We start from the raw sequence: 14,061 nt of genomic DNA, 5'->3' as shown, positions 1-14,061 counted from the left end.
GTAAATTCTGGAAGTTGGGCCACTTCCAGAGCATTGTGGTTCAGTGTCCTTTCCAGTTCTCCAGGATGCTGTCTAGGATCCTGTTCCCAGCTGTGGGACTGGGGTGCTAACTAGGAGAGGAGACTTTCAGCTGGGTGTCATTTCCTTTCACCTCATACTGACTTGCTGTTAGATGCCTGGATTAAGTTGCTTACTCTCTCTCATCTGTAAAGTGGAATTATCCTTTTTTTTTACAGAAACACTTGATGCTTGCATGTGGGGAGCTCCCTGAGGTGCAGATCACTCTTTCATTTTCTCACTTTTATAACTTTGAACCTACCGAGTATTTTGTTAGGCTTCGCTTAAACTAGTGATTTTCTTCTCCACTCCCAGTTTGCTCTCTAGCTAGTTTTGTTCAAGAGCAGCTAAAAATAAGCAATGTCAAGTGAGTAGAAGGGAGAAGAAGTCTTAGGAGAGAGTTAGTCTTCTCTGTGCTGTCAGTGGAGATTAATAGCATCTCTTCCTTGGATTTATGGGGTGTTGGAAGGCAGATCCCTTCAGTCCTGGGCTGTTTCTCTCGAGTGCCGGAGATGTTTGTAATTTCCGAGGGAGTGGGAGATGGGATCACTTGGTGTGATGACAGTGTCCTTTGCCTCCAGCGGGAGGCCAGCAGACCTGGTGTTCCTGTTGTCTCTAGTGGTACAGCATCGTTCCGATTGAATAGACTGAATTTGCAGAGATGATTCTTGCATTAACTTTGGCAGGATGCTGTTCTAAACAAGTCCCAAGAAGATCATGGTGATTAGAAACGTACAAAAAACAAGGAAGCCGAGGGCTGGGACTGCAGGTCTCTTAGAGCCAGCTTTGTGGCTGGAGTCTGTTACTGCTTTCAGGTCAGGATTCACGTCTTCCCTGGACCATTCAGGAAATGCACACAGAGTTTTTAAAGCTATTATAGGAAGTTAGAAACATTTACCCTAAAGTGCTTTTTTGATACTTTAACCATAACAGCATTTCCATCAACAGATTCTTTGTGTTCGCTTTTTGAGTTGTAGCTGCTTGCTTGAAAGCTGCTAGCTTTTTTTTTTTTTTTTTTTTTTTTGATTCTTAGCTACTCAGCCTGGCACAACAAAACCAGACAAGGGAGCTGAAGTTAACACTGTTTTGGCAACGATGGTTATTTGTTGCAATCCCACGGCATAAGCCAGTGGGGATCCCACATGGGCTCGATTTTGCAAGGCAGTTGGTCTCACTAGAGCCTTAGGTTCGGACTACGCTGCAAAACAAGCTTTTGAAGGTATAGTAATATTAGTCAGGCGTATAACGAGCATTCTCGGCAAACGCTCCCAGTGTGTCTCCAGGCCTGGGTGATGGCAAAACTTCAGGTGTGTGTGTAACTTGAGGAAAACGAGTGATTAGGCAGAAATGGTGGGGGTTGCTGCCTTGGCACTGAAGTGCCTAATTTCTTCAAGTGCTTTTTAGTTCTCAGCTCAGCATTTACATTGTCTTTTACCCTAGCATAGTTTCAATGCTCCAGTTCTGTCAGTAGATGAGCCTTGAGGCCATGACTTTGAGACAGAAATACCCTGTGAGCTCCTTGTAAAGAGAAGCTTTAATAATTTTTTGAAATCTTGTAGTAAATACCACAAATAAGGTGTGGGTCAGGTTCTGAGCAAGCTGTAGGCTGCGGATAGTAAGGATCTGGCCCAGAAGCTCATGATTTACAGACTATGCAAGTCCTGTTACAAAGCAAAATCCTGCTGCTTTCTCATTTCCTTTGCAAGGATATCTGTTAATGAAGGTAGACTCTAACAGATCCCACACCTGCAAAATGTACTGGGGCAAAGATCTTGCCGTGGTGAGACGTGACAGTTCTTCCTCTGCTCCACCACCTTTTGAATATCTGCAGGATAGGCAGGGAAAACACCGTGTCCTCTGTCTTCTTTTTTCCTACCATCTTCAGTCTGCGGTCCTGTCTTGGGGCTGATCGACCCTTCATCCTCATTGAAGGATTGTGTCATTTTCTTCAGGAACATCGGAAATAACTTCCGTCCCAGGCATTTAGGAATATAATATGAATTGTCAGCATCTGGGAGGCAGTTCCTTGATTTCCACCCCCTCCTCCTCCCCCCCATCTTTCAGTCTTGCTTTGTTAGGATCTCTAACTTGAATCTTGAAGTGATTTTATGTTTATGTAATGGTGTGCCAGTTCAAAACAAACACAAACCCCTTTTCCATAGCCATACTGGCTTTTATGGTGTGTAGCCTGAGTTAAAATGACTTAAACTCACCAGAAGTAATTTCTTACAGCCATGCAGAGACCTACATTAGATGCAGCTTGGCTTTAATTTTCGTTGGTTTGAATGCTATATGAGAGATCTAGCCATCTCAAGCACTGTTAAAGAAGGCCTTTAATGGAATAAAGGCTTTGTTTATTCATGCTCGTACCTGAAATCTCTGCCATGCCTTTTACTAAGCTGGTAGTGAGCTGGTTTCACCCTGCTGTGCAAAAGGCTATGCAGGGGCTTGATCTCTGAGGTCTACTGTATTTGCTTGTGTACTGCCTTTTCCCTCCCTTAACCATGGTGTGACCAATTAGACCACTGTATTTATATGCTGGCATTTCCTAAAGTTCAGCTAGATAGTTGCTTGCGGTTGTCGGTGGCCCGCGTGCAGAGCAAGTGCAGTGTTTTTAGTTGACCCCACTCTTGGTCCTGCTGTTTCACCCACTAAGAGCTGACTTTCTCCATAGCGGTGGAAGCGAAAGCCTTGCCGCGTTTCACAGAAATGGCTGCACCAAGCTCAACAGAAACTCTGGGAAAAGCTTACTGACTGTGTGATGAGCTTGGAGAGCAACTGCAAGTTGCCAGCTTCTCCTGCTGAGATGGTTCGTGCTCTTTGGAAAAAAACATCATGCAGTAGCTAAATACCACCCATGGTCTTGCATAACAGTTTGCACCTAACACAGGGTGCAGTGGGAGAAAAGCTGCTGCTTTTTTTTTTTTTTTTTTTTTTTTTTTTCCCTTTCTGCATTTTAACTGCAGGACTCGGGCATAAATGTGGGTAACAGTCTGTAGTGGGAGGGTTTGAACGACCAGCTGGCCAGGCAGCCTCTTGTGGACCTGGTCTGTGCTGACGGGAGAACTGCGTCCCTAGCTGCTTGGCACCGCTGAAGCTTTCTGCCTTCTTGCGTCTCCGGGCTGTGCCGATTTTGTGATGATTCCCTAGACTATTTCAGTCTAAACATTTTGGGTTAACACAGAACTGCTGTTTAAGCAGCTCCAGTTCACCTGCCTGTTTTGATGGAATAGCATCAGGGCACGTGAAGTGCTTCAGCGAGAAGATCGGAAATGGCAGCGGGCTCCGGCTGGGAGGCAGCAGCCCGTTTTCCATGACCCCTTCCCACACCTGACCGTGTGCAGGAGGACATGTCCGCAGAGGCACGACAGGAACGGTGCCCAAGCTGTCCCCTCGAAGCGAAACACTGGCCTCTGCCTGGGGAAATGTGCTCGAGTTGCTGGAGACCCTTTACTCGGGAGTTTTTTCCAAATTCGGGCTCTGTTACGGAGCAGCGCGTTAAGCTGAGCGCGGCTTGCTGCTGGCACGGTGGGCTCTGTGTGACTTTCCCTATTCTGGGTCGCTTTTCTGAAATGAGAACTTCCACGCAGCTTTTGCAGAATGGTTAAACCAGGTCATTCTTTGGCATGGGTGGACACTTTGTAGACCTGCTTATTTGAGAGCTCTGACCTTCTAATGAGGGCTCTGCTGGGTTCACCCACGCCAGTGTGATCTCATTTAACCTTTTCCATAAACCTTAAATTGGCTCTCCAGCTGGGAGCCAGCAGTGTAGGCCAGCTTGGTCTCTTGGACGTGCAGGTAAGCAGTGTCAGTGCCAAGGCCTCAGCGAGGCTAGGATATGAGCTTCCTAACGCTTCTCGCAGTTCCCTTAAAATCTGGGTCCTCTCTCTTTCCCCCTGTTCCTTTCCCAGAGCACTGTGCTGTGGCTTCTCAACGCTGTTTCACCAGCTGTGACTCAGGTAAGGAGGGACCTTCTGCCTTGTGTTGCAAAACGGCGTAAGGACCTCCTGTACCTTGCAAAGTGGAACAAGGAGAGGTAACAAGGATCCACCTTGTCAAGATGCCTTTGGCTACAAAGGCAGCTTGGGTTGGAAATGTCCCCTGTGTACCATTCTTTAGGGAAATATGAGCTGAAAATGGGCTGTGATTGAGAGGCCCTCTTCCGAGGGAGTGCACGCACTACTGAATGCGATCACTGGAAATAAGATTGCTTAAAATACAGATCACTTTAGAGCTACACCTGTAGCTGCTGATCCACCTGCTCATTAGCAGTAAATGTAATTTAATTGCATCATAACAGACTATTTTAATTGTCTGTGTCTGCGTGGTAATTATAGATGATAAAAGGAAGAGTGCTGCAGAGGAGATTGTGGCATTAAACGCTGCTGGAAGCAGTCAGGGCTGCAGAGCAGGACGGGATGAATCCCATTTTGTATGAAGGTGGCCAGAGGGAGGAAATTGCTTTCACAACATTGGTATCACCTCGTGGGCTGGCGTTGTCAGTAGGATGTTCTCACTGTTTAGTAAAATGCAATGAGTTTTATTCTACTCAAAGCGAAATGAGATGGTGAAAATGGTTTGGGCTGGTTTTATGCTAGGGAGTGATACATGAAATTTGTCTCCTTGTGAATGGCTGCTTTTAGAGAAGGAACTGATTTTTAAAAGAGCAAAAATGGAAGTTATTTTCATGTTGGACAAGACTTGATTCACAGTACAAACCCACAAACAGTTGCAATAGCTCTGCTGATGGAGTACCATGGCCGAGAAGCAAGAACTGAGTTGTTAGATACCGTTGTGGAACATTATACTGAAACCTGGCTTTGGTGTTAACCTGTGTGATATTTGGATTTAATGGCCTCAGGTAGCTGGTATGAAACACTCCACCCTGAAATGGTATTTGATTTTGCAGCTGGGCCTGGACTGCGAAAGCTGGAGAAAAATTCTACCCCGTGGAGTTGCATTTGGGCTTCCCCCAGCCCCTTCCTGCTTTTAGCTGCTCCTGGTTTGGGGATATCATGCGTCTTGAAGTTTCAGTTCATCCTTTCATGCCTGTTTTTTTTTTTTCTCCGGAGCAGCTCTGAGGTGGCTGTGGCAGGGAAGTGGAGAAATCAGCTTGTGGAAGTCTCCATTCATTAATCCGTGGACCTGATGGTTGAGTTTTCTTTTAATAACTTATTTTGCTTAGTGCAGCACTCTGAAACCTCGGGTGGCAGACAGCACATAAGTCACATTCCTTAGAGCAGTTCAAGCAAGGGATATGTATGAGTCAAGCTTGGTACAACCACCTTCAGTGCTGTTACTACGCTTTGGGAAGGTGAGGTTCATTCAGCGTAGGCTCAGAAACACCTTTTTTTTTTTTTTGTGGCACTTGTGCCTGGCAAGTGGTATTGCCTGCCTGGTAAACTTTGGGAACGCTCTACTGAACAAAGTGAATACTGCTTTTTAAAATTACATGTACAGCTCCAGGGCTAATGTTCTAGCCTCCGAAGAAAGTGCTTCTAAACATCTAGACAACTCATCTCAGGTTTCTGGGAGCTTGAAATGCCATTCGCCCCCACCCCTTTTCCAGCAGAAAGTCACAAATTAGTACTGACGTTTTAGATGCTACTTTCCACCCAACATCTCTCTTGCTGGGAAGCCAGGTTTTTAAGCTCAGGTGCTGAATGATCTTCCTTTTACAAATAAATGTTGACTGGCATCAGTTTTTCACTGGTTCTGAGTGAACTGAGCTTTATGCTAGGGGGCAGATTTAAAAACAAAACAAAAAACAACCCCCCAACCATTACTGCATGAAATCTGTGCAGTCTAGTGGGTGAGACGAGTTTACCTGCAACGCACGACCGTCCCAGCTCTGCAAAGTCTGAAGTGGCCGCAATGTCAGTTTTGAAAATATTTTTATCCTCCTAGCTAGCACAGCAGTAGGAGAGCATTTCCTTGCTGCTGCAGCCTCTCCAGAAACCTGAGCCTTGGCCAAGTTCTCTTCCCCCATCATTTAAAGACTGCTCTTCTCCTGCACGATCTAGATCCGCTTGCTAAATATCCTCCAGTTTTCCTTGTGTTGCTAGCATGTTCTCTGTTGCTCTTCCACCTCATTTCTGCTCAGATGGAGCAGTGTGCACAGCAACAGCCTGCTTGCTTGAGGCAGCTCAGGGACTGAGACTGGGGCTGAAATCTCACGCTAAGAAACACTACAGGCTTTCGGGAAGAACTCCTGCAAAAGTCGGCAACACGGTTTTTCCTTTTTTGTCTTTCCCCATCATGAATCTGAGCTTCTCCACACTGGAAATCTACTTTTTCACATCTGCTTCTGTATCCTTGGTGGATATTTGTATGATTGCACAGATACGTTATTAACTTTTTGTTGTATGTGCAAAATGTTTCCATAGAACTCCTTTTCCAATCTTTTAGCTCCAGGTGATGGCATTTTTGGCTGAACTTGCTGGGCGGCCTAGGGGGTGTTGTCTTTTCTGATGGCATGTCATATGGACTTGTTTGAGACTGAAAGGTCTTTCGTGATCCCAGAAGGCTTGCAAACTCTGAAACGTTTGACCTAGAGGCTCAGAAGCAAAGTGCACAGTGCAATTTCCAAGGCAGCACCTCGGCCTGAGGTATGCAGTGTTTGGCACAACTACGTCGCAGGACGGTGGAAAGCCTCAGGGCTCTCTGCTCAATATTAAGCGTTCTCATAGAGTTCTGCGATGGAGCTTGGGCAGTCCTGTCTTATGCAGTGCTGAAGCCAAGAGACTCTGGGTCAGTAAATTAAGACCATGAAGCAGGCCATCACAGAAAGACTTCACTGTAGGTTCTGTGCACTCTTGATTTTTTTGCAGGCAGTGCTGGATTCTGCTGATTGTAAGTATTCCCTTATGTTTCATCAGATGCCCAGCAAATGACAGCACCAGGCAAGCCAGGGAGAATTGACAGTCACTAGCTTAATGTTTCATGTTCTAGTTCTGCTTTTAACAAATCATTTCTTTAAGAGCTTCTCTGATGAAGTGAAGTTGGACATTTTTTTTCTGTGTCCCTTCCCTCCTCTGTGTCCTTCTGTTGTTCTCTAGAGACTTCTAGTACAGTAGGTGGAGTGCAGGCCTGTATTGTGTTGCTTTCCTGTGTTGTTGTTGCTCTTGGCCAGCATTGCTGGTCTTATTTATAGAGGGAAAAATCGGTGAGGCTTAGTTCTAGCACATACAGCTGTTGTAATGGGGCTGATAATTTCAGTGCATGTAGACAGTCATGGAAATCCGCTGTTCGGCTGTCTGGAAGGTATTTGTATTCGTGTAATTACTTGCGTCTAGCACGGTTGCTTCCAACTGCAGATGAGAAACAGCCACAAAGTGATTTGTGTTCCTCTGGCAAAGCTATAGCACTGCCAATTTGAACTAATCCTTGTTTCATTAGAAAGCCTCTTTTTTTTATCAGTTACCCTTTGCACTCTTAACATTGCAAATGCCTCTCTCCTCTCCCCAAGCTAATGCAAAGTGCTGGCTGGTTACATGAAGGCATGGAGTCTCGCTACGTTCTTTGCATGAACATGTGTCCCTGTTCCGCAGCGAGCCGGGGTGGGCTCGCGGGAGATGGCAGTTGTCCTCTGCAGCACAGGGGTAACTTGAATGTTCTTTTCTGTGCAGCTGAAGAAGCGGATCACCCCCCAACAGATGCTGGCATGGGGGTGGACGTCCTGGAATCTGGTGACACGACACCCCCTACAAAGAGGAAAAGCAAATTTTCGAGCTTTGGCAAGATCTTCAAGCCTTGGAAGTGGAGGAAAAAGAAAAGCAGTGATAAATTTAAGGAAACCTCGGAAGGTAAAGTCATGGGCTGGGCGGGAGTCCCTTTCACCATTTGGGAAATCTGCAGTTAGCTGCGTGACTAATGAGAATGGCTTGCCACAAGCCTGAATGCCTAAAAACTAAATGTGACTTTGCTGGTGATGGATTGGCACCTGTGATTTCACCAGAAACACCTTGCCATGGAGACATACTTTCAAAAGAAGTAACATTCCTTTCTTGGAGGGAACCTCCCCAAGCAGCTGTGGGGAGGGAGGGTTTGCTCTGTGATCACCCATCTAATGTCAAGCACAGGCCTGAACGTGCAGGCTCTCTTCCCTCCTCTTAATCCATGCGAAAGAGAAATTTGAAGCCCTTTTATTTCTCCAAAAGATGGATACCTTTAAAAAGTATTCTTCCTGAACCTCTAGCTTGCCCTGTTTTGAGTGCTTTTTTTTTTTTTTTTTTTTAATTTAATATCAGTTTTAGAGCGAAAGATTTCTATGCGAAAGCCAAGAGAGGAGCTGGTAAAAAGAGGGGTTCTGTTGGAAGACCCTGAGCAGGGTGAGTCTGCAAATCAACTTCTCCTCCACATGTCGGTGTCCTATGTAGTAATCTACCTGTGACATGTTCCTTCTCTTCCCCCCACCCCAGCCTTCAGCCATTCTTTTTCGGGAGAAGTTTAAAGGCTCTCTGTTTAATGTTGTTCCTTTCGACTTACGTTGCTCTTCTTAATGTGCTCCCTTGTCTGGCTTTTGCACTGGCTAGGAAGGCAGCCCGCTCAGCTATGGAGATATTCCTAAGAAAAGGCAGTGCCTGCGTGCACATCTTTGCTGCCAGCGGGGAGGGAAAGGGTGTTGTACGTCACTTCTGTCTTGTCCCTGTTGTACCTGTCTCAGTCTAGCTGCCTGCTCTTGTTCTCCTAAGCTGCTTTGTCACACTCACACTCGCCATCTCTGGCTTGTTCTGATCACACTTCAGATTGCACTCTAACCTTAGCAGGGAGGTTCTGGCCTTGGTGTTCAGGTGTTAAAGCCTTAGTCTTGGAAAAAGACTAATATTTTGGGAACTGCCTGGGTAGGGGAATTTCCTCCAAGTGTTAGAGATGAGGGTTACTCATGGTATGGGATCACAATTTCCTGTATGTTCGTTGAAGCACCCTGCTGTCAGAAAAGTCCCTTCTGCTTTGTTATCCATGGTGTCTCTGAGTTGGGTCCACCCTGCCAAAATAAGTTTTCAGTTTGTCATCTGGCTTGATTTGGCTGCATGTTGGGTAATGTCAGTACAAGGGAAGGAGGTGGAAAGTGTGGTGGGAGAGCAGGCTGCCTGTTTTGATGGCAGCATGGTCTTTGGCTTACAGCAGTGTATCATTGCACCTCAGCGACATGTTGCAGAGGCAGCCATACCATAATGACAAACTTCAGGGTTTGTTCTTCTAAGAAAAACATAGATGAAGCGAAAAAGGAAAAAATGGAGGTGAAAAAGTGGTTTTCAGACCAAACCGCTGGAAGCAAAACAGAGGAAGTCTCACATGGTTGTTTGAAGCTACACTGTGAAGAAAGCCATCTACAATTACCTGAGGGTGCAAATACCGGGCCGAAGGACGAATTCACTGTGGTAGAAAATAGCATGAGGTCACAGGATGAAACTCTGAAAGAGAGATCAAAGGCTTTGTGTAACAAACTTCCAGCTCAAGATAAAGAGGAGAATCTTCCAAACTGCAAGGATGTAACAGAAGTGTGGCTGGGAGGTGGAATTATTTTCTGGTTGAAGTCATCTGATCTGGCTTAGGAAACAGAAGCTAGTTATAAGCTGGACAAAGTGCAAACCCGAGGTATGAGGGAGCAATCAGTATCATCAGGAGGGTTAGATTAGAAGGGGCATTATCTTAATCCCTGCTATGACTTTAAGACACTTGATGCTTCTGTGATTTTAAGACACTTGAGTGGTCACAAGACAGTGGTGGTAGGTTATTGTTTTTGCTTGTAATTCTAAAACCTGCACTTCCAAGGTCAGTTAATTTTGTTAGGCAAGTTCTTAGGGGAAAAATGCTAGAAATCCTTTGAGACAAGCGAGGAAGGGTAATGGAGGCTTTCAAACGCAGTGCGGTTGGGACAGGAGGCCATCTATCTGCTGCTGTCTCGACTGCAGACAGGCAGGTTGTGTTGGGCACACAGTAAGCGTGGAAGGTCATGTTGGACTGTCTTGACCTTGAAGAACGTCATTGGAATTGAAGTCTGGAGGAACATGCTCTCGAGCGAGAAGCGCAATAGGAGCATCGTGCTTGGGCTGTGCCAGAGAGGGGCATACGAAGTCTGAGTGGCTAAGGAAAAGCTGGAGCATACTGTTTGTCTCCCTTGCTGAAGATATCAGCTAGACAGAGGCAAATTGCTGCTGCTATATAAAGCTCCAGCTGATCTCTTGAGTTCCAGCCTTGGCTGGGGAGGAAATTCCCTCTTGTTACTGTCTTTGCATCCTGCCTTTCAGGGAAGGGCAACTAATTAAGTGACGCAGAGTGCGCTTTCATCTCCTCTAAGGAACCAGCACAAATTTTGCAGAAGTGAAAGTGGAGGGAGCTTTCAGCATGGCATCATTCAAAAGCTTTTGGCTTGTGAGTAATACCAGATTGGGGAAGGTGAGGGAAGATCTTTGCTGGAGGATGGAGTGAGAGAAAGGGGGCAGCAGAAGAAATCATCAAAAATCAGAGCAACAAAAATTCCTAAGGCCTGATGCTTGGGAGACCTGTGATGCTGTGTATTAGAATTGGCTGAGAGGTGGTAGGCTGACGAAAGTGTTAAGGATTTTTAATTAGACTGGTGATATATCTATTAAAGTCTCCTTGGAGCCTGAAACCATTGCATTGCACTGCTGGAGTGAGTGCTAATGCTGACTCGGAAATAACACTTTCAAGAGTTTGTCCTGTCAGGGCAATTAAAGAAGTAGAGAATGATTGAGATTTTCCTCATTGTGTTTAGGACTTTAAATGCTGCCAAAAGCATGACGTAGGAGGGCTGAAAAGAGTTCTCTTTGGGAAAAGAGAAATCTGTCTTCTAATGTTTGGGAAACAACACTAGCAATCTACAAGAGCAGAAAGAGTTGAGATGAAGTACAACAGATTCTGGAGATGTATAGTTAAAGCTGATCAAAACAAAGGTAAAAAGTGAGGAAATGCCTCTTCCCCGCTCTGGGATGTTTTGGGTAGACTGGATCTTTGTGCCAAATGCAGAGCAGAAACAGAAGAGAAATAGAAGAGCACTAATTCATTGCAAGACTGATAAAAATCTGTCGTTGCATGTCCAGTAGATTCCTTGGCCAGTGTTTGTTTTTGTGTTGTGGCAGAGAATTTGTGTCCAGTCTTATAGTGAGTGGATGTGGAAGGGACTGGGGTGACCTGCTTCTTGCTTAACTGGGATTACAGCTTTTTGGGGCTGTGGCACATCATGGGACATGCTAATTTTACAGATTTTAAATCTAGATGGTAGATTAAGAGACTGCTGAAGGGGAAAAAAAACACTTGATGGGATACAGCACTGTACTATTTTGCATCTTAATAAAATTGAGCACTCAGCTGAAGCTAGAGTTGATGTTGCTATGCTCTCCTCTGCAGGGGGTAGACTGAAGACCAGTTGTTTCACAAACCAAAATTAAAAATGGTGTGGATTGATGGCAGTTCAGGCTGCTCAGCCATGCGTCCTCTGTCTTGTGCCTTTTGATTGTTTTCTCTTTGCTTCTCTCCCTTCTCCTCACCTTGCAGACGGTGAAGAACCAGAGAAGCTCAACCCACCTGCACTCAAGAATGGCCATACAGTCCCTATTGGTGGTCTTGGGGTTTGTAACCGGACCAGTCAAGAGGAGGAAGCCACAAAGCCGCCAAGCCTCGGGAAGCCTGTTCCAACTGAGGAACCAAAGAAAAGACAGGGTAAGAATCCAGATGTTTGCACAGTCAGTTACTTCCTGTTCTTGCAGGACCAGCTTTGTTTTTTTCCTCCTGACTCTTCCTTTCCCTCTTTGGGCCCTCCAGTCTCTCCAACTCAGCTGTCTTTGCTTTGCAGGCTCATCCAGCAGCCATCCTGGTGCAGAATCAGAACCACCTCAGGAGCCGCATGTCCCCAGACAGCCTCTGCTTCCTCCAAAAAGACCTCCCTCCACTTCCCAGGAAGCAAATGAAGCACAGGTGAAAGATCCTGCCCCTGCCAGCAATACTGTGAGAACTGCATCCTCCACTACAGCCCCCGTGGCAGCAAAGACAGTCAGTTCCACAGCTGCCCCTTCCCCGGCCCCCAGGACTCTGCCCCCTGCTCTTGCCAGTGCCAACACTACTGCTCCCACGAGCACAACCAGCACAGCTCCTGCCAAACAGCCTCCCATCCCTCCGCCCAAGCCTGTGAACAGAAATAGCAACTCAGTCATAGGTAAGTGCCTGCCTGCTGAAGCTGTTTTCGGTTGTGCCTTGGGATGTTCTGGAGCCCTCGCTGTGAGATTCTCTCCTCTTTAAGGGAAGTCTTTTTTTTTTTTTTTTTTTTTTTTGGTGTGATGTAGTCTGACAATCTGCCATGAAAATGATCGTTTGGACTCAAAAGATCTGCCAGTGTTTAGCCAGGACAGCTGTGTGCTGAGGACAGTGTAATTACGGGAGTGTTCTACCATAAGCCATCCAGTCTGTCAAATGTGCATGTTTCCAACAACTGCCTACAGGAGGAAATGTCTGGCTGGTTTCGGCAGGGACAGGAGTGGTACAAGGAGATGGAAAGGCGTTTCTCTGTCAATTTTGAGATGTCTTTGAATGTTTCCCTGAGAGCTGTGGACAACTTGGATTGCTGGATGGTGTTTTGAGATTTTTGCCTCATCAGGCTATGATATTTTCAGCTGGTTCGGGTGGGTGTGGAAAAACCACCCTCACATCACAACAACTAATCTCCATAATGGCTGTCATTGCTGGGCCATGAGGCTGCTACTTAGAGAGGTCTGGAACTGGCAGGATAATTCAGACTTCTCCAGCTCATATTCAGGCACCTTCTCTAAAATGGTCAGGGTACTGCTGTATTGATCTCCTAAGTTTCCTTAATTTCTTATCCCAGGGATAAATGGAATAAAGCATAATTTGCGCTGATTCTTCCCATTTAAAAATAAGAAATTTAATTTTTTAACTGTAAATTTTCTAAGACAAAGAGCCTGGGAGGGTTTCTTAAATAGAGCAGGGACTTATTCAGCTTTAAGATTCTCAGACGCCTTAAAGATGCGAGACTGCTTGAGTGAGAGAGACAAATGAATCTAGTCGATGGCCTGTTCCCTCCTGCTTATCTGTGGGTTGGATTAGCAGAGGCTAGTACAGACTGGGAGGGAGGTTCCTGGGAAGATCAATGGGAGATGTCTGTTCTGTTATCACAGAAACTGGAGGTGTCACACAGGTGTGGTTTGGGAGGCAGTGGGGGAAGCCGTGATCATGTGCAAGTTAGTCTGAAGTAGCCAGGGCCACTGTTTTCGGTATGAACTGCACCACTGTTCTGCGTGGGGCTTCTCTGTGCTCGAGCAGGTTTTGCAGGTGACCTTGATATGGTATTAAATGGTCCTTTATGCTGGACCAGCTTGATTGGTCTGACCATGCTTGAGCACCCGATGAAATACTTTCTTGTTTTCTTTAAGCTGCTTGCACACATCACAGATGGTATTTGAAATGCCCCAGTGCTAATTGCAGGAGGTGCTTGCAGAGTAAAAAATGTGGCTGAAGACAGCAATCCATCAAAGCTATGTTCAGAGCCAGCCAACCTCTGTCCCCAGCAATGCAGGGGCTGGGCATGGTGCACCTGCGGCTGTCAGGGTGTGGAGGGGAGGAGAGCAGAGCAGCCAGCCCCTCTTTTGTCTCCTGGATGAGAATGCAGATGCTGAGAGAGAGGCTTTGCAGCTCTCTGCAGGGCTGTGTCCTCAGCATGACAGAGCTGCGACTGCAGCATGCCTGCTGTCACTGCTGTGCAAGCCTTGGGTTTTTTTTTTTTTTTTTTTTGTGCAGATAAATGGCAGCAGTGAAATTAGCTTCAGGAGCTCTCCACAGACCTGCAGTAAAGTACTGACGCTGAAACGACCTGCATGCTCCTTTGTGTGCTCTTTCACATGGGCTCCACGTGCTGGCACGTGGTGAGGCAAACGTGACAGCACCTTCTGCCTCTGCACCAGTTCTCTGCCCTGGGCTCCTATATTGCCAGCATCTTAGATGTCATTTCTGAGCAGGCAAGGCTCAGAA

The 14,061-nt window shown here is 46.2% G+C and overlaps 1 protein-coding gene across 6 annotated transcripts in view; it reads left to right on the top strand.

The window, feature by feature from the left end:
• The window catches only part of PHACTR4 (phosphatase and actin regulator 4), a 70,008-nt gene that overhangs the window by 46,366 nt on the left and 9,581 nt on the right, over window positions 1–14,061 (top strand). For 5 of the 6 annotated variants that reach the window (XM_062594009.1, XM_062594010.1, XM_062594011.1 and 2 more), the window contains 4 exons: window positions 7,686–7,862; window positions 8,307–8,387; window positions 11,578–11,742; window positions 11,876–12,235. In XM_062594009.1, the coding sequence (XP_062449993.1) occupies window positions 7,686–7,862; window positions 8,307–8,387; window positions 11,578–11,742; window positions 11,876–12,235 (783 nt within the window). The remainder of the gene's footprint in view (window positions 1–7,685; window positions 7,863–8,306; window positions 8,388–11,577; window positions 11,743–11,875; window positions 12,236–14,061) is intronic. The other variant, XM_062594014.1, reaches the window with a different exon arrangement.

Source organism: Rhea pennata, chromosome 23, assembly GCF_028389875.1.
Source record: "Rhea pennata isolate bPtePen1 chromosome 23, bPtePen1.pri, whole genome shotgun sequence".
Classification (NCBI taxonomy): Eukaryota; Metazoa; Chordata; class Aves; order Rheiformes; family Rheidae; genus Rhea; species Rhea pennata.
The sequence above is the reverse complement of the archived record's forward strand: the minus strand, read 5'-3'. Positions and strand labels throughout refer to the sequence as shown.